Raw genomic sequence first — 20,431 nt, 5'->3', positions numbered from 1 at the left:
AAAATGTAGTCCATAAAGAAGTATACGGAGAGCGTTTCTGGCGGACACGAATGAAGAAATAATGAATGAATAATGAAGGAATAGGACCTTTGATTGGTGAGCATGTAAAGTTGAGAGTGCGATGTTAATAGAGAGAAATAGATGGGGTGAGGGGGGGAAAGGGATATGGGGTGGTGGGGGTTGATGCCGTTTGGTGCAATCCCATCAGCCACCGACTGCTAATCCTTCATTTCCCTCCCTCCCGTCAAGAAACCTCCGAAAAATGCTCATGCTCACTGCTCGTCCCGAATGCACTCCCGCCATAATCACGGGAAGTTCTGTAGGCCGAAGAGAGATAGAGGGAGGAGAGGGAAGCGATGGCATAATTGCACTGAAGAAATGGATTTGCGTGTGACTGACTCATTGAATGGATTTTCCACGGCGGAATTCAAACTCTCGAATTAAACAGAAAGCAGTTGCATAGCCGAGCGAGCGTTGAGATGGCTGGGAAATGGATTCACGTAGCGAAACATAGCAACTCAATAGCAACGGTCGGGGACCGGAAGAGCGAATATCGCCTCGCAAAAGAAATCCCTATTTATTGGCTCTGACGAGGTTCGGCGTTGTCAGCGGCCCAGAATGCCGTTCGGTCGCCCTCTCCCGCCATCTCGTCCTCCTCTCTAGATAATTTTCAACCGTGAGTGACAGAGGTCCGTGAAATAATGGCTCATAAAAATATCTCCCCCCATCTTGGGTAGACTGTGCCGTCAGCATTGGAGCTGGTAATGCCGTGCGCGAGTCTTTGTCGAAGAGTGAGTAAATGGACGGAGGAGATGGAGAAAAGTCGAGAGAGGCGAGTGGTGAAATGTTGGCACGGGTGAGAAGGAAAAATGGGACGACAACCTGAATCAAAATATACACTCCACGTTTCCTTCCCGTGCAGCCAAAAAAATACATCTCGAGGGAAAAAGAAATAGTATTTCTGCTGTCTCCACTAAAAGAGCAAATATGTCGATTATTGCACTCATTTCGTTCAGACTTTTTCGCCTGCCCCTCATAAACTAAGAAACAAGAGTCTAACGGAATAATGAACGTTTGAGATGATAAACGAACAGGAGTGCGGCGAGGCGAGTGGGCGAGGCTGCCGCGCCAGACGGCACGCCAATCGATTGAGAGGGGGTGCCGAGGGGGGGTCTTGAACCCCGGACTTGGGGATGACCTTGGCGAGGAGGAACCACGGCGATGGCGAGGGCCGTGGAAGGCGGGAGGGAGAGCATTGATTGAGCGTGGTGGAAGGGCGGACCCTCTCCACCACGCTCCTCTTCATTCCGTTCGACGACAACTTTTATCGGACTCTCGGTTCGATCTTCACGCAGCAATCGCAGGGGGAGGAGAGGGAGGACGGCTGAGCGTAAGATAAATCACCGGAACAGACACTCTTGGATGAACATCAAAGCGAATATCCTTGCGAAAGTCAGTGAGAACGTTACTTTGATTTCTTCAAATGCAAATGATTCTACATAAAAAATATATTTTCATGATAAAGTAGAATTCAGGTAGACGTCTTCAACAGATGGACTAGAAAGTTCTTTCCCGAGATTCCACCGCAATAATATGTCGTTGAGAGGCAAACCAAGACAATGAGCATCTATTGACTCATTCGAAAGGTAATATCCCATGAATGTAATTACGAACATACTTGAAATGGGTTACAATTATGCTCAAAATGCCGTAATTCCATACGAAAGCGTCGTGTTATAGTCTAATAGTTTTAAAACCGGACCACCCAACTTGTAAGACTTGTAAGACGGCAAAGAATTCGTCGCTGGAAACTTATTGCTCGTCGACTCCAACTGATTTATTGCTTGGTGAAAATATAAGGTGAGTGATCATTTATCGGTGGATTCGGACGGTATTACATGGAGTGGACTGAGAGAGGAACGGGAATTATGGGACACGGGGCTGGGCCACGGGACTTGCCCCTCGGCGCGACCAACTTTATCGTTCAACGTCTGGGGGGGGGGGGGAAGCAATCTCTTTCCCCACGGCATATAATTTACTTTTTCATACGCATCCTGGTATCGTCGCGCGGAGGACGCGGGCGGGAGAGTAGAAAGACAAGTAATTAAGGGACAAATGAGGATCACTTACCGCATTTTTACGCAACTGCGCAGCGGCGGAAGTGACGAACGCCCACCCCGGAAGGCTAGCCGCCGCCGAGCAACGGAAAAAGGGGTTTCCACTCTCCGGCGCGGGAACGCGACTATCCGTGGAAATACGGCAACATTACTCTGATCCAGAATTTATCACCAACTCTCTTGATTAGCCAGAGAAGGGCGAGCGCGAGCCCCACCCACCAGGCAGAGAAGAAGGGTGGGAGGGAAGGCTAGGTTTCTTAGTGCATCCTTGCAGGGGTAGAAGACAACGTATGACGTGTGCTGTTCTGATCTATCAACCTCTCTAGTAAACAAGTGCACTGCAGTAATTTCGATGTGTGAGACCCCCACACATTCTGATCACATTGGCTCGGAAATCGTTCACGAAGCAAAATGAACTTCACAATTGCTAAAATCTTGTGCTCTCGTCGCTGTAGATACATAGTATGATTGCAAAGATCTATTTGTGGGTGGACTATCACAGCAGTCGCATGATTACCATAACAAAAATACTGTGGCAAGAAGACAAGTACTCGCTTACCCAGGGATAATGGAAAATGATAAAAAAAGTAGTTACAGAGTCAAACTTATGGCAAATAAGTAGCCCAATTACCACCAGTTTCCCTCAATTAACTCTTTCGCCTCATTTTTCCTCAACTATAATTGTATACTCAACTCATAGCCCATTAGCCACAGAGTACAAGCTCGAGGCTATCAAGAGAGACGATAAGGCGGTGATCAGGGTTTGAGATTCTCACTTGCAACTGAAACGAACGAACGCTGAGGAGGGCACAAGCAACGGGTGGAGAGCAGAAAGCAAAACGGTGGCAAGGAAGAGACGGAGGGACACGAAGAGTGCCGACCAGAATCGATGCACCAAACACTTCGCCAAAACATCAAACGAAAGGAATTGAGTCTTGATTTGAATTAAGAAAAAATGCTTCATAAGAGAATCCACTCAAGAGAATAATTGAAAAAAAATAATTACGCACTGGCTATTCACCTTGCTTGGAGTGAAGAAACATAGAGAAGTCTTCGGACGGTTTCTAAATCCGAGAAACGATTAATGGTTTAAAAATTAATTGAATCCATAGTATTTCATTGCGATAGCGAAATCCTTTACAGCAAAAAGACCGGAGAGTAAGGATGCCCAGCATACTCACCGCAACCCATTAATGGATTCGAAGCCCGCAGTTTTGAAGAGCGGGACGCTGGCTCTTTCATGGCATGGCCATGTGCCAGGGCGTCTTCACAGGAAACAAGAAACTGAACAGTCAAGAATAAAATTTATTCTGAGGCTCACGTCTCTTAAAATATATCCGCTGCGCAAAATCTAAATAAAAGAGCCCGCAAGCTTTTTTGGAGATGGAAATAGAGTTGTACAAATTTCTCTGTTTTCTCAAGAACCTTAACATTAGCTCATGCACAGTACTTGGACATTATATAGAAATAAATATGCGAAGAAGGGAGTCCTCGATAAAACTCCACGATTAAAAATATAACGAAGTACATACATAGAAAAGGGATACACATAAAATGGCGAAACTAGATCGTGGAAAGAGGGCGATAGAATGAGCCAAAAACGGCAAAATCCCGATAGCAAATTTTATTTACCCTCAAAATGTAAACGAATGGCAATCGGAAACAGGGGTGGAGAGGAAGTGCTGAGAATATGAAAAGTGAGAAGAGAAGAGATAAATATAAGAGGATGAAAACCTCGCGAAAGAGGAAAGAAGAAGAGCCGAGAGAGAGAGAGAGAGTGTGGAGGGAGAGAGGGGGGGAAGTGGCAATAAAAATGAGACGAGGGAGAAGGGGAGGGGGGTGGAGGGAGGGGGGGAGAAGGGAGGGGAGGGGAGAGTGCAGTGCGCCGTCTCGCACTTCAGTTCACTTGTTTGCGCCTGACCTTCAGGACGAGACGGGAAAGTCAGTGTGTCGTTGAACCAGGGCAGGAGCGGAGTAGGAGGGAGGGGGGGATGGGAGGGGGGGGTGCCCGCCGATATGACGCTCCCTCCCCACCCACTATAGCATCGCACTCGCACGCATATGCAAGCGAGAGCGTGTGCAATCGAATAACGTGTCCCTCCCTCGTCAATTTAATAGCGACCTCCTATTTCTTTTTGCATCTCATTCCTAATGCGCTCTGACTTTTGATACGGACGCAATTTTTAGAACCAATCGATGAATTTTAGCGCCTGAAATATAAAAGAAACTGCTCGGCCGGGAAGGACGAAGCCGAATGACGTCGCTGCTTTGCAAGGCGGCTCCGTATTTCGCCATTTCCAAGACATTTCATATCTAGCACTTATTCCTTTCTTCCATCTTCACAAATTATACATTGAAAACGAAAATATTTCATATGTATCCTCGGAAAAATATGAAGGGACAAATCACGGAAGAGGAGTCAGAGATGAAATTGATGTCAAACTCAACGAAGGAGCTACAAAACGGGCAGGGGAACGAAATAAGTGCGTCTCGAATGAATAAGTATTCGTAATGCTGACGACAAACATTCCTCGAACGCCCTTGCGAACGAAAGCTTATTGCGAGATAAAAGTAAAAAAGTTGCTGCAAAGATGAGACGCGAAATGATAGTATAAGAGGCAGGGAACGTAAATTTGGCGAAAGAATTAAAAATCTCAGAGTAAAGGAAAAAATAATGAAAGATTGTGACAAAGTAGGATTCGTAGAATGACAAGGATACATGGAAATACCTTCAGCGCATTATTTATGGTATCCAAACTTAATATTGGGACTGGATAACAACCGCCTAAAAAAAGTTACATTCGTGCTGACCTAACCTCAGGCTTGATGAATGCCTGTATATCCATCCTCACGCCAATGCAGGCCCCACTGGGCCCTACCAAGCCCTGGCGATCTGCAGGAGAAGCACAGATTTCGCAACCACGGGGGCAAGGCGGCGCAAAATAAAGCAGGAAAGAAAATCCAGAGAAAATAAGAAAGGCGAGAGACATTTCGAGGCGCAGAGTGGGAAGAAGTGGAAGGAGGTTGGCGAGAGGGGTCGAAAAATCGCCAGAATGAAATCATTCGCAGCTATTTCAGCACTCCGAGGACTGCTTCGAGGGAGGGAGGCCACTGAGAAATAAAAGGAAGGGCAGGGAGGAAAGTTAGCGCATGAGAGGCGGAGAAGGAAGAGGAAGGCGGCCTTATTTAAAGTTAGGGTGAGCCTAGGGCGCGGATTCAAAGAAAGAAAGGGAGCACGGGAATATTGCACAAAATTAAGAACAGTAGAAGGAATAAGGTGGAAGTAGAAGGAATAGGTGAGGGGAGGATGAAAGGCGGAGGGGGAGGAGGAGAGGGGAGTCACTGGCTTCTTGTTCTTGGAGTGTCAGGAGAAAAGACGTTGTGGAAGGTAAGTTAGCGAGGGCAGCCCCCCGCCCTCCTCCCCCCCCTCCAACTCCCTCGCATCCGCGACTCCCTCTCCCTATTCTCTTTTTGTAACCGTTATCGCTCATGGCGCTTCTTAGACGTTTACGTGTGTAAGAAACTTGGCGTTGCACTGCTTCCCCACTTCCAACCACGCCGTGAATTTTACCGTAATGGCAGCAAAAGGCGAAGAGTGTGTTGTAAAAACATGTCACGTTTAACGCCTCTAACGAGATTTCAAACCAGAGAAAGCATTACCGGCCGACTTTATAACGGTGATAACTTCGGTCGATTGCATTCAAATCCGTGATAGTGTACACATAGGAAAATGATTTCTGACGACACTCGGGAACGAAATTCGTGAGCACACTAGCGCGACAACAACTTTACTCCAATGAATTGGTTATAATAGGTAAACAGACGCTTATCGCCCATTAGTTCTTTAGAGTTGCCCAAAATGGCTCCTTAAAATAGGACGGGAGGCAGTGGTAGCTAGTTTTTTTTTTAGCGCCCATACAACGGTTGCTTATTCGAACAATATACCAAACTGAAAGTGGAGAAAGCAGGGGGAAACGAGAGAGAGCATCGAATGGGCATTGAGGGGAAAGCGAGGGATCGATCGATTCGTTTTGTGGGGAGAGAGAGCACGAGGGAATTGAGGGTGGGAAGGCATTCGGGAGAGAGAGAGAGAGAGAGAGAGAGAGAGAGAGAGAGAGATGCGTGGTGCGGTGGAATGAAAGGGTGCGGGAGCGAGATGGAAAGGTGGTTGGGAAACGTAGCAGCAGCCGCGCACGAGGGGAAAGGCGGGTGCGCACGCGTGTGCGTGAGGACAGGAGCCGTGGCGTGTGTGGCGGTGGTCAGGGCATAAGGGGGTGGGGTGTAAAAGAGAGCGGCTAGGGGGGGTGGGAGAGAGCGGAGGGTCAATTGTGGCGAGGGTGGAAAGAGAAGGAGGATGAAGAGAGGAATAAATGAAGGGGAAGGACGTAGGCGCGGGATGTAGGATTATGCGCGCAGTTCAAAGGGTGAGAGCGAATCTCCGCAGAATATGTTTAAATGATCGTGTTTCCCACATTCCAGCTCACGCTAGATAAGTAGTACCAATAATAGTTATACGAATACTACTCGATTAAAGAGAAATGTGCAGCCTTACACGAAGGAGTATATCACTTGTGAAATTGAAAAATTGAAAACTGGCAGAAAAGAAAGTCGAGAGGCCAAGACGATCTTCGCCAATGATTTTGCACCATAAGTTGCGCGTAAAAGGCCAGCATGTATTTACTCTCGCCACGATGATGAGAGTGAAAATAGATTTCAAATCGATGCAAGATATGACATAAAAGGAACTTGCACCTTATCTAGATGAAGAAATATATTCCTATGTCGTTCAATTTATCTGGAGTCATCTAAAATCATCAAAACCTGGACTCTGGAGTCCAGGTTTAGATGAACCTATTTGTTAACCTACCTATATCCTCTTTTTCACAGTTATTATTTTTTTCCAATCATAGCCCTTTCAATAAATTCAACTTTTAAAACAGAAATAAATATTGAATAATTTTGCGCACGATAAATTAAAGTAAGGGGGAGGAAGTCCTTGCAGACGAATGAGCGAGGCGTGGTGGAGGACATCGACGGGGTGTTCGGTGCTGCCAATGGCCGTGGTCCGCGGCGAGGACACGCTGAGCCCGTCGCTTCGAAAAAGAGCTCTGCCGTCGGAGGAGATGAGCACGGAAGCGCAATGGCGACATATGCCCACAGTTCATCGCCGGCACTTGCTCATTCAAATACACCCGACGACTGAGCAGAAGTGCGGTACTTTTACCAACACTACTACCATTTGACAAACATCGGTAACCATTGCCGCTCCGCGAAATAATCACAATACATGCGATTTGATCTTGAATACGAGACATTTGAAGCGTATCAATGACCGAGATTTGTTTATTAAGTATAAAAGACCCGATAAGATGTGTTTGGATTTATCGTGATAAATGATCTCCGGATATGAGTGCAGTCAGTAAAATGATTAAAACGCCATAAATGAAAAAATGCCAATGCTTGACCTTGAGGCGGAATCCGTATCAGATATGGCCAGTCCTGTCAGATCCACCACTTTAACGACATGCGGCGATAATTTGGGATGCAGCAGAAAACAATAGGAAGAATACGACCCTGGATCACACCCACAAGGAAGATAATAAGAACGGATGGAAGCGGTTGAGAGCAAAGGGCTGAGCAAAGGGTTTTCCGACCACGGGCTATAACGTACCATCCCCAAATTCTCTCGTGCGAGTGAGCTGCTGCGCTTCCAACACGCGACTCAATATCGGGAGAGCAATGTCGTCACATGCTTGGATCTCTCTCGGGATGGCGTTCAAATGGTTTTCAAGTGACGCCCGGGTGGGGTCCTTTTTTTGCATTTGCGCCGCGCACTCCCTGCAAGCGTGTGCGACGCCTGCGTGACCCCACGCAGGATCTTCGCTTGATCTTCAGGGAGAAAGAATCAAGAGCGAGGGAGCGCGAATATCCGCCGCCACTTCCACACCATCTACCCCGCGATGCAACGGACGAGTAGACTGAAGAGCGCGGGAGTGCCGCACGCGCAACAGTGCTCGGGGCACAAGGCCCGCTCCACCAAAGGGCCCAGTCTTGGAGCAACCCCCTCCCCCCCCCCTCCGACCTTCAATGCGTGAATTTCAAAGGCCCGCGGCATAGTTCAAATATGGGGTTCAAACTCAAACCATATCTCTAACCAATCAAAGCGACAGATTGATGCACTGAGTGTAGGAGTGGGTGAAAACTGCAAAGAAATCACTCATTTCTCAGTCCAAACGTTTTGAATACATTACTGAGAGTACTCATCCTTCGATGAAAACAGCTTTCCAGTTAAAAAAAAAAAACTATTCATTGAGAATATATACTCGCATAAGAATGTAGACATGGAACATCAGTAGCACAAGACGAGCAATAGAGAACGGAATGTAATTCGCGAGGGGAAAATAACATAATATGAGCGATGGTCGCGGTGCCCTCGCGCACGCAGTGAAGAAACGCGAGATGGATGAAGGAGGGAATGAATAGTGACGCATGGATGTCGAAGAGGAATTGGCAGGGAACGGTAAAAATGAAAGGGTGGTTGGAGGGGAGGGCTCGGTTAAGGGGATGAGGGGCGGAAGTATTTGCGGGGGGTGGATGTTGTTCTCGGGGGGTGGATGTTGGGCATTTGGATGGAAAGGGGCGGATGGGAGAGAAAGGGCGAAAGAGGAGGAGGCTGAAAGCAGAGAAGAGATTAATTTAGAGATGCTTTCTTCCCAATTGCTTTCTTCTCGCGCATCGAATTATTAGACGGACGCAAATCAGACGGAGGAGTCGGAAGAGGAAGGCCTTCCGCCCTTACTCAAACGAAACGCAAAGATGACAGCAAGGTCCGGAAGTCACATTACGATGCGCTTTCAGATAGATAACACCAATCAGACAGTATCCTCAGCACTTTTATTTTTTTATTTTATAAATTACAGGCATTTGTGGAGGAAAGAAAAATGAATGACGGAAGATATTAGCTGAATAAAACGGAAATATAGGTTTGAATCCGTGGAAAGGTACTAATTATTTCATTATTCATAATGTAACACAACCCAGGAGCTTTGAAAATACTACGTGGGCTCAATCCTAACCTTCGCTCGATCTGGACGAGCAAACGAAGCCTTACCGCGAGGCATCCTAGCCCTTTTAAACTTCACCAAAATATCTGAATCCTTCTTCTGTAAGTTCAAAAAGTACGCCTGCTTCTCACATCGATTACAACCGTGATATTAGCGAGTGTACTCAGTGAAGAAGAGAGAAAACAGAAAAAAACACATTTCGTGGGGAAGGAATAAATAAACACAAGAGAGGTATCTTAAGTAAATGTCAAAATACGTCACTTCCCCCATCATGACGCAAGAGTTCTAAATCAAGCGACGGAGGATGGGGGAAGGGTTGGAGGAAAAGCGTTGGGAGTGGTAAGGGACGAAGAGAGGAGGGGAGGGGGAGGAAGGAAGCGACGCTCAAAAGATGGAGGCGGCGGGATGGGGTGGGGGGAAGGAGGGAGCGGGCGGAAAAAAAAATGAAAAAAAGTTGGCGAAAATGCTTTCGCGGAAAAGGAGACGGATGTGCGAAAGAGATTGAGGGGATGGAGAGAGTGAGGTAAATAAAGTGAAGAGAAAGGAAAGAAATCACGGAAAGCATCGCAAAGTGCAAAAAATAACTATTTAAGTAAAGTATTTAAGTTTCATAACGGTAAATAGCGATACGGAGGTAGGGATGGAGACAAATTCACTGCCTTCACTTGCCAGAAATGAGCATCCAATCTCAGAGGATCGTAAGGCCCGAATACACGCAAGTCCACAGATTCTCTGAGCCTTCGCGTGCATACAGCCTCATGCATGCATTTCTGGCTGCAGAGGCAAGATCAGCCGCAAACGTAACAAAGGGACAGATTTCAATCAACAGCAGGTACTATTATCATCATGTAGCCTCACCCAGAAACTCTCAATGCGTGTTCAAAAGGTATTATACTATTGAATACTATTATCAGCCATAATATTTCGTGACATACTCCCAGTAAGTGTCCATTTAAATATCCCAAGCGCAACTTGAGCTGCGTAACATCCCCCTCGTCCTGAAAAATCACCGATGTTTCTTCCATTCTTTCCCATTTCCCAGCAACCACTTACGACTGGAGAAGCGAGAGTCCTTCGAAAGAAGAAGAGCGATGGACACGTCTTCTCTCTCTCTCTCTCTCCTTCAATCCCATCGCCTCGCACTTCCTCCCTGGCGAGGGAAACTGCTCCCGACGGCGGCGGCGGAGCGATGAAAAGCGAGAAGAGATGAGCGGGACGAGGGGAGGGGAGAGGTGGGAAAGGAAGGCCTTTTAACCTTGTGCCTTTCAAAGAAAGGGAAAAAAAAGTTCCATCCCTTGCGCGGAGAGAAAAGGAAGGGAGTGAAAGGGGGGAGGGGGGATTGAAAGAGAGAGATAGAGAGAAAGCAGAGGAGGAGGCGCACACGCCCTTGGCCGCTTCCCACCCCCAACCACCCTCTCCCAAAAGAAACAAGACCTTCTTGTTCCCCGCACGAGGGACATCGATGCAAAAAAAAACCTTTCTCCATTTCCGAGAAGTCTGTGAAGCAAGTGCAGTAGAGCAGTGCATATTTTTCCTCCTGTTACCTTACTTTTTTATTATTTATTTATTGCCCTTTCCACAGAGTGAAAGAACGAATTTCAGCTAATAGTCTGTCGTTTGAGATATTCTATTTCAATGAAGCCCATCTAAAGCTATTAGACATCGCGGTAACGCTACAATGCTGAGGAAATGTCGAAGACTTTCATTAAAGATAATTTAACGCTGGGATAAAATTGCCGGCCTCGGTGGCGGCGGGGTAACGTCCTCGCCTGCCAAACAAGAGGTCGCGGGTTCGAGTCCCGCCTGGGTAGGTTTCCCCTGTCCAGGGCATGGTTGTTCGTGTGCGTTTAATTATTAAATTTGTTGAATACCCCGATGTAAAATGGCCAACATGAGCTTTATTCGGTGGTTTGGGGATAAAATAAAAAAAAAAAATAAAAAAAATAAAAGTAATATCCCAAAAGACGCACAAAACTTGATACTACGTCTACCAGTACTTTACAGATAACCTACCATTTTGCGTATATTTATTGATTGAAAACAATGCCACCTTTTTCTCTCTGGAAAAATCTCAATTTGATCCAATTTTCCCTTTCCAGAGTACAGAGACATCAACTGAAAGCGGCTGGCCACTCAACTTCGGCAAAATAAAAAACACGCTCTTGGAACGGACTCCGTCGTCGATAAGTATTGTGTATTATTCCGCACCGCCGTCTTGACGCCGCTATTTCTCCGTCCCTGCCACTCGACCACCCATCCAGTCCCAAGTTCAAACCCTGGCCAAGGAAAATTGGGAACTCCAAGAATTCAGCAGTGACGTTACACAACAAGGCATTCACATAGGTGGGCCTCGTGTGTATATTTTTAGGTGAAAGTTGATATTAACCGAGGTCATAGGAGTTGATGCTCCTGAAGATTGCGTCCTTGTAATAAACGCCTACATTAAACTGGACTATATTTGAAAAAGGCACATTGCCAGTATAATTTCCCAGATCTTACGAAATAAAGGACAGGCAAAAATGAAAAGTTAAAATTAACCCGAAAATCAAATGTCATCTGTAGGAGAGTACAGTTACGAAATTTACTATCCATTGACGAAATTTACTATCCATTATTATTGTTTCAACAAATTGAAGACGCCATAGATGTCTTCATTAGAGACTGAAGACAGGATACCAGAAATTTGTAACAATGATACAGACGTCCAAGTTTGTATCTGGCATTCTACTCGAGTGCACACAATTATTAGCGAAGTTAAATAAGAACGACGGTGCATTCAATTCAACCAGAGATGCGACAATTACCCTGCATAAACGAGACGTATTGATTGGCCTTAAATCGAAATCGCAGAAATCCGAGAGGGGTGAGGGAAGGTCTCCGCTCCAAACCATCCCCTCTCTCTCGACAGCACTCGCAAGTGCCCCCGCGGTGTTCTACAAAGTATTCCAGCAAACATAAAAGGACAAGCATCTGGAGCGCTTTACTTTCGATGCTAACCCAGCCTCACGCAATCTTCCCCGCCCCTTCCACCACCGCCCCCGAAAATATAAGAGCGAGCGTGTGGCTGACAGGGGCGCCCACCCACCCCGTGGCCGAAATAACAAGCCTCCCTCACTGACCTACGCGAATGGAGAAAGCGACACTCTCAACAACGGCAGAGATGGGAAGCATGGGAGGGGATCACAGCGGAAGCAAGTGCCGCCCAAGGCATTTCTCAAGCAGTTAAAGATGCACGGCGGAAGAAGTCCGTTAAAAAGCCTCTTCGTGGCGCGTACTCACGAGCGAGTCTATTTTGAAGAAGCGGCGGTAGCTGAAATTGCCATTTGCGCAAATTCGGGTATTCGCCAAATTAAGGTCCCGTGCTTAAACTCAGTCAGAAGTGCTTCGCCACAACCATATTCCCCTCCATTCCCTGGAGTTGGCGCATTCAGGGGCAACCACGTTTCGACCGAACTGAAGGGCGCAATGGAGAAAGGAAAGCGATAAATGAACGGTAGGGAAGCAGCAGCGGCAGTGATGTTAGCGTAGAATCATTCTCGCCCATCAAGTCGACAGATCCATGATTTTCGAAAATAAAAATGGAAGCATACTTGCAGCACCAGAGGTTTTTTTCTATGAACATGCAAGTGGTCACCAATTGTCGGGCGCGCAACCGACACGCTGCTCTCGCATCAAGTCGGGTCGTCAGTGTTTGAATTTTAGTTTCCAAGGGCAAGAAAAGAAAGCGACATTCCCCGAAGAAATCTATTTAATCAAATGGCTTCAGTTTAAAAAAAAAACCTATAAAAGCATACGTAAAAACATGCACCAGGTTTAGATGAACTAGGGAACTATTTCGGAAGAGAAATGTCAATGAAAAGAGGAGTGACGGTGGAAAAGAAGAGAATAAAGAAATGAAAACGGAGAGAAGTGAGGCTCCAAAAAGGGAGATGATCATTCGGAGAGGGAGGAGCAAGTGAAAATGATGAGAGCGGGAAGGAGGCGGTTGCGCACTCCGCCAGGCATCAACTAATCTGGTATAGTTTTCGCGCGGCGTTGCCGTCTTTCGTCCGGATCCGAAGTGCAGTCGCAGGGCGGGATGCTCTGCACAACGGCTACAGGTACAGACTCAAGCGATAAGCGAACCTGTGAGGATATTGAATTTGGCGCATCAAGAAAACCCACGTCCGCTCCACGAAGATCATTTGACTCGCCACGAGTTGAACAGATCGACCCGACAATGTGACCACTTGCCACAGCCCCTGACTGTGTTTGGTAGGGCCTGCGGATAAAACGACCTGAGTATTAGGTAATGAGAAAACCATGAAAGTATCACTGAAAAAGGTGGGCCCCAAATGGTACCAACAGTTAGTTTCTCTTAATGAGCAAAAAGAGTAAGGCACATTTGAAAAAATTACAATTCCGTCCTTGAAATATGGGAAAACAGAAACCACCCAACCAAATACACCTATTGAGCAAGCGATTATTAACATTTCATACAATGACTATCTATCTTGACTCAATGTTTATCTAGAAGTATTAATAAGACTTAGATAGATAAATGTTTAATTTACTTCAATATAAGGACACACCGACTTTTTTCCCACGCTTTTACGCTAATGCCATTATGTAGAAGAGCCATCGACGTTTAGCCAAACGATTGTTGGTAAGTTATAACAGAAAAGTATTCTGATGGATCTTTTGTTGTGTAGATCTTGCTGCAGATCATGGGTTACGTTTTTAAGTTTGGAATTTTGGTAAAAATGTCAAGTATAAACATGATCTTCTCTCATCGCAATAGTCTACATCTCATTTGTCTCATTCAACCCTTTCGTTTTCGCACTCCATCCAACATCAACCCACTCAGAATTCGTTTTTCTTCCCAAGAATACAGAGAAAATGTCACCTTCAAGATTTGAACTTCGGAGAGGAGGTGACACGTGAATATCGATTGCTCTGCAAACAACGAACAGGGGAGACGGGCCAAGGGATAAAGGACACACACACACTCACAATGGAGGGTTTGATAAGGGGCGCGCGATCTCCAGTGGCGTGGCTTTCTCGGTGCGCGCCACCTATCCCTCCACGAACAGCTACGCCTCATCCCTCCCCCAATGCACCCCTTTTTTTCCTCCCCCCCTCTCCCCTCGGCAAGTCATTTGAACAACGGCGTAGACTTCCGGCGAAAGACCTTGGCCAAGGCGATTCACCCCGTTCGTGAAGGACACGCCCACTCCACGGGACGCCGACCAATCGGAGCGCTAAGCCAATCACGGTGCTAGGGGAGGGGGGTTGGGGGGTGGGAGAGAAGGATAATTTCCTGGGGGGGGGAGTGTGTGGGAGGAGGGAGGGGGCGATAAAACCCTCTCTGACCCTCTCTCTGTGTGTGCATGTCTACGATTAAAAGAAAGAGAGAGAGAGAGCAGTTAGATCTCCGTCCTATTTCCACCGTCCCTCGCGTCTACGACGGAATAAAAACCATTAACCTATTATCTCCTCGAGAATTCCAGCGATCTCTTTCCCATTCCCCTCCACCGTCCTCCTCTCTTTTCGATCGGGAATCAACTCTGGGAGAGCGGAAAAGTGCGAGGGCGGAGAGGAGGAAGCTCAAACGCCACGTTTTCGATGAAAATGATTGCGCATACGTAACCAGGAAATAGTAGTAATATTTCCTGCCTTTTCTGGCGCCTCCCAACCAACGCAGAGGCCGAATGATCTGCGAATCTTCAAATGACCTGCTATAATTCCTCTGAAGACCGCATAAATGAGTCAAAAATATTTTATCAGACAATCGAATTTACTACTACAATCATTTAACGGACAAAAAGGTTCAATTTGGCTATGCAGTGTCAAACCATCTTACTAAAAAATCCCTACCTTTATGACACAACCATTTACACCAGTTCATGCAAGTAAAAGTTGACCATTCATTGGAGTAAACAAACTCCGACGGCAAGGACATTAACGTAACCAAGATGAGGCGGGATCGGAGATTTAAACGAGCGACAATTCTAGATTATGCACAGCCAACATCAATTCCCAGTGATTTGGTGTCATCGGCATGCAATTAAATTATCATTTTCGGAATTCACCAATTCATTGAATAACCCTCACTCTCTCTGATGACAATATGGACAAATAGATAATCTCTCGCGCACATGCCTGAACTGCAACTATGCATGCCATATGGCTCAACAAACGGCAATGGAAATAATTCAAAGGCATCCGCGTTCCTGTGCACGACTATTTCATCCGCTCTTTGCCAATCAGTAGAGCGCTCAAGTGCACACCCGAGCTGCCAGATTTGAACCGCAACATGTGAGACTCCACTGCAGCCTAGTGTTCCTTCTCCACCTCCATTTCTAAATGAACATGAAATGCTTTTTTATAACGGCCATCATGCGACAAAACCTATTCGCCTTCGATTGCAATGCCGCCAATAGCTGGAAAGACCCGAGACGGACCGAATCGCTCTAAAACCCACGACCATCCTGCACCGTCGCATCCCGCAAACCGGCGACCACAGTTTCCATGGCGATGGGATCTCCCTTCCGCCGCGAACCGGTTGCTTGCTGTCCCCTCAACCGCCTCCCACGAGCCCCCACCCCACTCCACATTCCCTCTCGCTCGCCCCCCGGACTTCTCTACGAGGGCTCATCGGTAGCCTAGTTGCCGACCATGAGGCGTAGCATAATGATGAGGCAGGCATTAATTTATTCATGGGAAAACCAAGCCAGTGTAAACAAAAGGACTTCCTTCCTCTCGTGAAGAGCGCAAGGCTGAATTTCCGTCTATCTTCCACGCCTTGGGATTCCGAGAAGACACTGAACAATAAATTACCCCGTCCGCGAGAGGTCGGTAATTGATTCGCTTAATACTGACACTGACAATTCTTTAACCAAACAATTTGTAAAAACAACTGACGACGATCACCCAGAATTGTTTACAATTTGTAATAGATATTGTTTTTACATGGTTTATGCATATTTTGTTTCGCCAGAGTGACTATAAAAGGCTATCGAAATGAACGAGTGATGATCAAGTGAACAAAGGCGAAGAATACTACTTTTGCTCTGGGGGTCTTGGTTGTTCACTGTGTGCAATCTGCAAGTATCGGAAAGAACAGGAAACCCGACGAGGCTCTTTTCACTCGCCTTTAAAAATAAAAGTCGTTGGGAGGGAGTGGGAAGAAGCGGTGGCGTGGAGGAAGGGGCGGGAGGGGGAGAGGGCTCGCGTTTCGTTCTTCTTTTTTTTCTTTCCTCTCCTTGGCCTTGGAGAGGGCGCGCAACCCTTTTCCTCTTCCTCCCGATCCTATCACGACCACTATTCTCTTCGGCTGACAGTCGAACAGCTTGTGACACGCAAATTGCACACACCATCCGGCTGTCAGGCCCGGGCGACGGAAAGTAAGAGAGAAAAACAGACAGGGAAGTAATGGCAGGGCTGCACTGCACTCATAGATAGGAACCACGGAGCTGGCTTTCGGTGATAGTATGATTACCGAGACGTAGTACTCAACTCTTGCCCTTATTAGAGGCAGGTAGTGCAAGAAATCAAACATGGCGATATGGACAATTTACATTTATTTTTTATTAATTACCAATGTATACCCCGACTTTTTGTTACTGCCTCACAAGTAGCGTGACTGCTGGCATTAAAATGTTCAATTCTCACTGCACGGGAGAAAATGGTGGATCCACGATTTTGAAGTTCCTCCCTATAAATACGGGAATGCAATTAGAGCCTTGCAATCCTCTCTCCCTAAAGACGATGCAGAGGTAGGCTGAGTACAAGGAAGGAGACGGAAATGCCGAGGAGAGGCTGTTGGCCACGTGAGAGGCCAAGCGGAATGACTCCATCCCCACCACACCTGCCGCGCCACCAGCGAGCGGCTCGGTAACGACCTCACGGCTATGACGAAAGGGAGGGGGGGGGGGGGGGGACAGTGGAAAAGGAAGGAAGGAATGGAATAGAGAGAGACCTATGCGAGAGAGAGGGAGGCCGACTCCAGCTGGAACGGATTGATAGGGGAATCGAGAGTTGGATCCGAGCGGACACAACCTTTCCTTCCTCTCGTGCCACAAAAAGTGCTTTCGGAGCGGCCAACCCTTTCCCCGCCTCCCCCCACGGCGTCTGGGCATTTGGCCTTGAGAGAATTTATGGGCCTCCACCCCCCCCCTCCCCTCGTCTCCTCTTCCCCCCGCCCGCCCAAACAACTCCCTCAGCGAGATGCTGGGGACGAAGAGCATGGGGAGGGAGGAAGGAATAAACGGATGCACAGCGAGTGAATAAATAGGATGGAATTGCGATAGGGATTACGGGAGCCTCTTCCCCGCCCCCAATTTTTCAATGCCACCGCTCCAACAGGGGATGGATGCCAGGGCCCCCCGGATACGACGACGGGGATGTTCCACTCCCGAAAGCCACCAGGAACGCCGCCCCACAGTCACCCTGGCAGCGGAGGTATTGATATGTAAGTGCTGAAGCGCGTAATAGCTGGGGTGCGATGCACGCATGCAAGGGCGAGCATATAGGAGAGGGCGCGGGGTGAGGATTGGAAGGGGAAAGCTCCTCGCGAGATCGATACAGGACGTAAGGGTAAAGAACCCTTTTAAAAGGACGTGATCCCCAACAACGCACTCGACTACTTTCATCCCCTTCCCTTTGATTCGCGGGAGGGAGAGGACAGCTGGATCGAATTCCTCCAACACGCAAACCCACCTTATGAGCTACTATTATTTTGCATAATTTTTTCTCATAACTATCTCGTCAGATAAAGTCTTTCCGCTCCAAAGTAAACATTGACGGCGAATAATGAACACAGGAATGAAGGACACATAATCTATTCAATCTTCTACAGGATGTCTCACAACACTTTCGGAAATCAGAGCTGAGTAATAGGAATTGTAGTAAAAAGAACAACCTACGACTACGGGACGTTTAAGTGCACCAACAATAAAACACAGAGATGAAGGTAACGACCTTCAGCCTGAAACGAAAATCTGAATGAAATCGCCGGCTTTGTGGCTGGAATGAAACTTAGGAATGGAAGAAACAAGGTTCTACTATGAAATCTTCATAAGAAGTACTTACCTCGAGACCCAGAACAACACAAGTTTCATGCGCGCGAAACTTGGTGACTTACAGCTTAAAGTTGAGGAATTTCGAAACAATAGGGCATGCTTGCCCGTGTGCGCCCCGAGACAATATTACCAAAAGAAAGGCATCAATTACATACAGTTATTCATCGCATTTCTATCATCAAATCAATTTGCTCCAATGCGCAGAATTCCAATTTATAATATGTTTAATTATGAGAAAAGTCTTAAATATTTTAAAGGCAATATTATTCCCCGATTTCCCCACTTCAAGATTAATTCACTAATTCCACTCGTTTTATTCCTGTTCAAAAGGGGAAACATGAATTGAATTTTAAAACCAACGAGAATTACAATACTTTAGGAATCGAAAATCTTGGACTAGAGACGTGTCCAAGTATTTGCTATTGCTACTAAGGAATCGGTACTCGCCTTTCCAGAGTTACCAAGATACTTCAAAACTAAATTATCGAGTACAAAATATTGGCGATTGATCGAAAGTATTCTGCCTGTGAGTGGATACAGCGAGGAACCCTGAGTACAAACTAATCGGTTACCGGCACTAGAAACTGAGGTGTTCTAGTGTCAGTGATACTGGACACTGGAAGTGAGGCTTGAAGTAAGAGAGCAAGTGGGAATGCACTCACCAGAGGTCCTTCCGGGCGTGGCCGAGCTGTAGTGCTGGTGGTGGTGCAGACGGGAGAGGGCGCCTTGTGCGTGGTGGTGGTGTTGTTGCTGTTGCTGCTGCTGGTGGTGGTGGTGGTGGGCGGGGAGGTGCGGGGGGAAGTAGGAGGAGGAGGTGGGTGCGGAGGAAGGCGAGGGCAGGGAGGAGGAGGGTGCAGCGGGGGCGGCGGCCGGCATGGACAGCAGACCCGGGCTGTCGGGCGTCCTCGACTGGGGGACTGTGGGCCACGGCAGCGGCGGAGACGAGACCAAACAAAGATTTAGAATGGCGTCCCAAGGCAGAATCCATTGGCGAGCACGGGAAAATGAATTAGCTCCAGTTTCAATGCTCAACTCGAAAGCAAACACCTCAAATACAGCATGATAATACAACGACACACCAGAGTATATGTTTAGTTCCAACGAATGTGCCATCATTACTTTAAAAAATATGTAAAAAAAAGCAAATGCCATACCATGCCCTTAGCGGTACTATTATAACTCCTTGTAAATGTCACACCTAAATATACACATGGATTACGTTAGGAGGGTGATACAGAATAATGCACTATTTCAAAATAAAAATGATTAAGTGAAAGACTAATAACTAAAATGTTTAAATTTCATACTAATGCTCTAGCTATATCTTTGAAGGAGGAAATAGGAATAAATACAATACAAGTCTTAAAAATAGTGGAAACGGAGCAGGCACAGATGAGTTCTTCCTCCGTGTAGAAGAAGTGAAAAGGAGACGTAAGGGCAAGCAAAATTAGAGCTATTCAACAGCTAAACTGCGGAGCATGCCAACGAGTAAAACGTAATTAGATACAAAGCTCTCACTAACTCAGTGAGAGAACGACAATATACAGAGATGCTGAATAGTTGCAATATCTCTCTCCTTCATATTACGGGAAATGAGGTGTCAATGAAAAACACGGAGGAATAATTGAGAGAAGGAAGTGAAGATCGACATTTGTATCACGGACAACGTAATCCATCGGGTGTTGCACCCTCGCGAGATCCCAATGGCCATAAGCCCTAGCTTCGCTGACCTGGAGTGGGAGGTGCGTTGAGTCTTGCCCTGATCTGCTCGTCATTGCTCGCGTGGCCGGATGAGCTGCTGCTGTCCACGTCAGAAACACCGCTGTCCGCTGGGCTGGGCGGCAGCGATCCTGTGGGCGAGATGATTGCATTAATGGAGGAGAGAAAAGAGTACGCATTGCATGCCTTTCTAAGAGCGAAGTTAGGACTATGATATGTCTCTTGCAGTTTCCTATCAAGCCCTTGAAGGTGTAAAACCCACTCAGGAGGGATACGAACAGTGACCACAAGGTTAGAACAAGGCGAGAACTTCAACTCTCCGCCATTGGGGCCGCCCAAAGAATAGCTCGAAGAATAACATTTGAGGCACAATAGATAAAGACTCTTCCAAGTACCATTTTTGTAATCACTAATAAACAGCGAGTAACGTAGGCTATCTACTGCCAATGGTCTTACACTTCAGTTCAAA

General features: G+C 46.9%; 1 protein-coding gene across 1 annotated transcript in view; it reads right to left on the bottom strand.

Annotated features, from left to right (window-relative positions):
* Positions 1-20,431, bottom strand: part of LOC124155125 (ecdysone-induced protein 74EF-like) — a 124,436-nt gene that overhangs the window by 23,955 nt on the left and 80,050 nt on the right. The window contains exons 3-4 of the mRNA XM_046528858.1: positions 19,974-20,093; positions 18,906-19,160 (exon numbers count right to left, since the gene is read on the bottom strand). Of these exons, the coding sequence (XP_046384814.1) occupies positions 18,906-19,160; positions 19,974-20,093 (375 nt within the window). The remainder of the gene's footprint in view (positions 1-18,905; positions 19,161-19,973; positions 20,094-20,431) is intronic.

The sequence above is a fragment of the Ischnura elegans genome, chromosome 1, assembly GCF_921293095.1.
Source record: "Ischnura elegans chromosome 1, ioIscEleg1.1, whole genome shotgun sequence".
In the NCBI taxonomy this organism is placed as follows: domain Eukaryota; kingdom Metazoa; phylum Arthropoda; class Insecta; order Odonata; family Coenagrionidae; genus Ischnura; species Ischnura elegans.
This window is presented reverse-complemented; position numbering and strand designations above follow the sequence as displayed.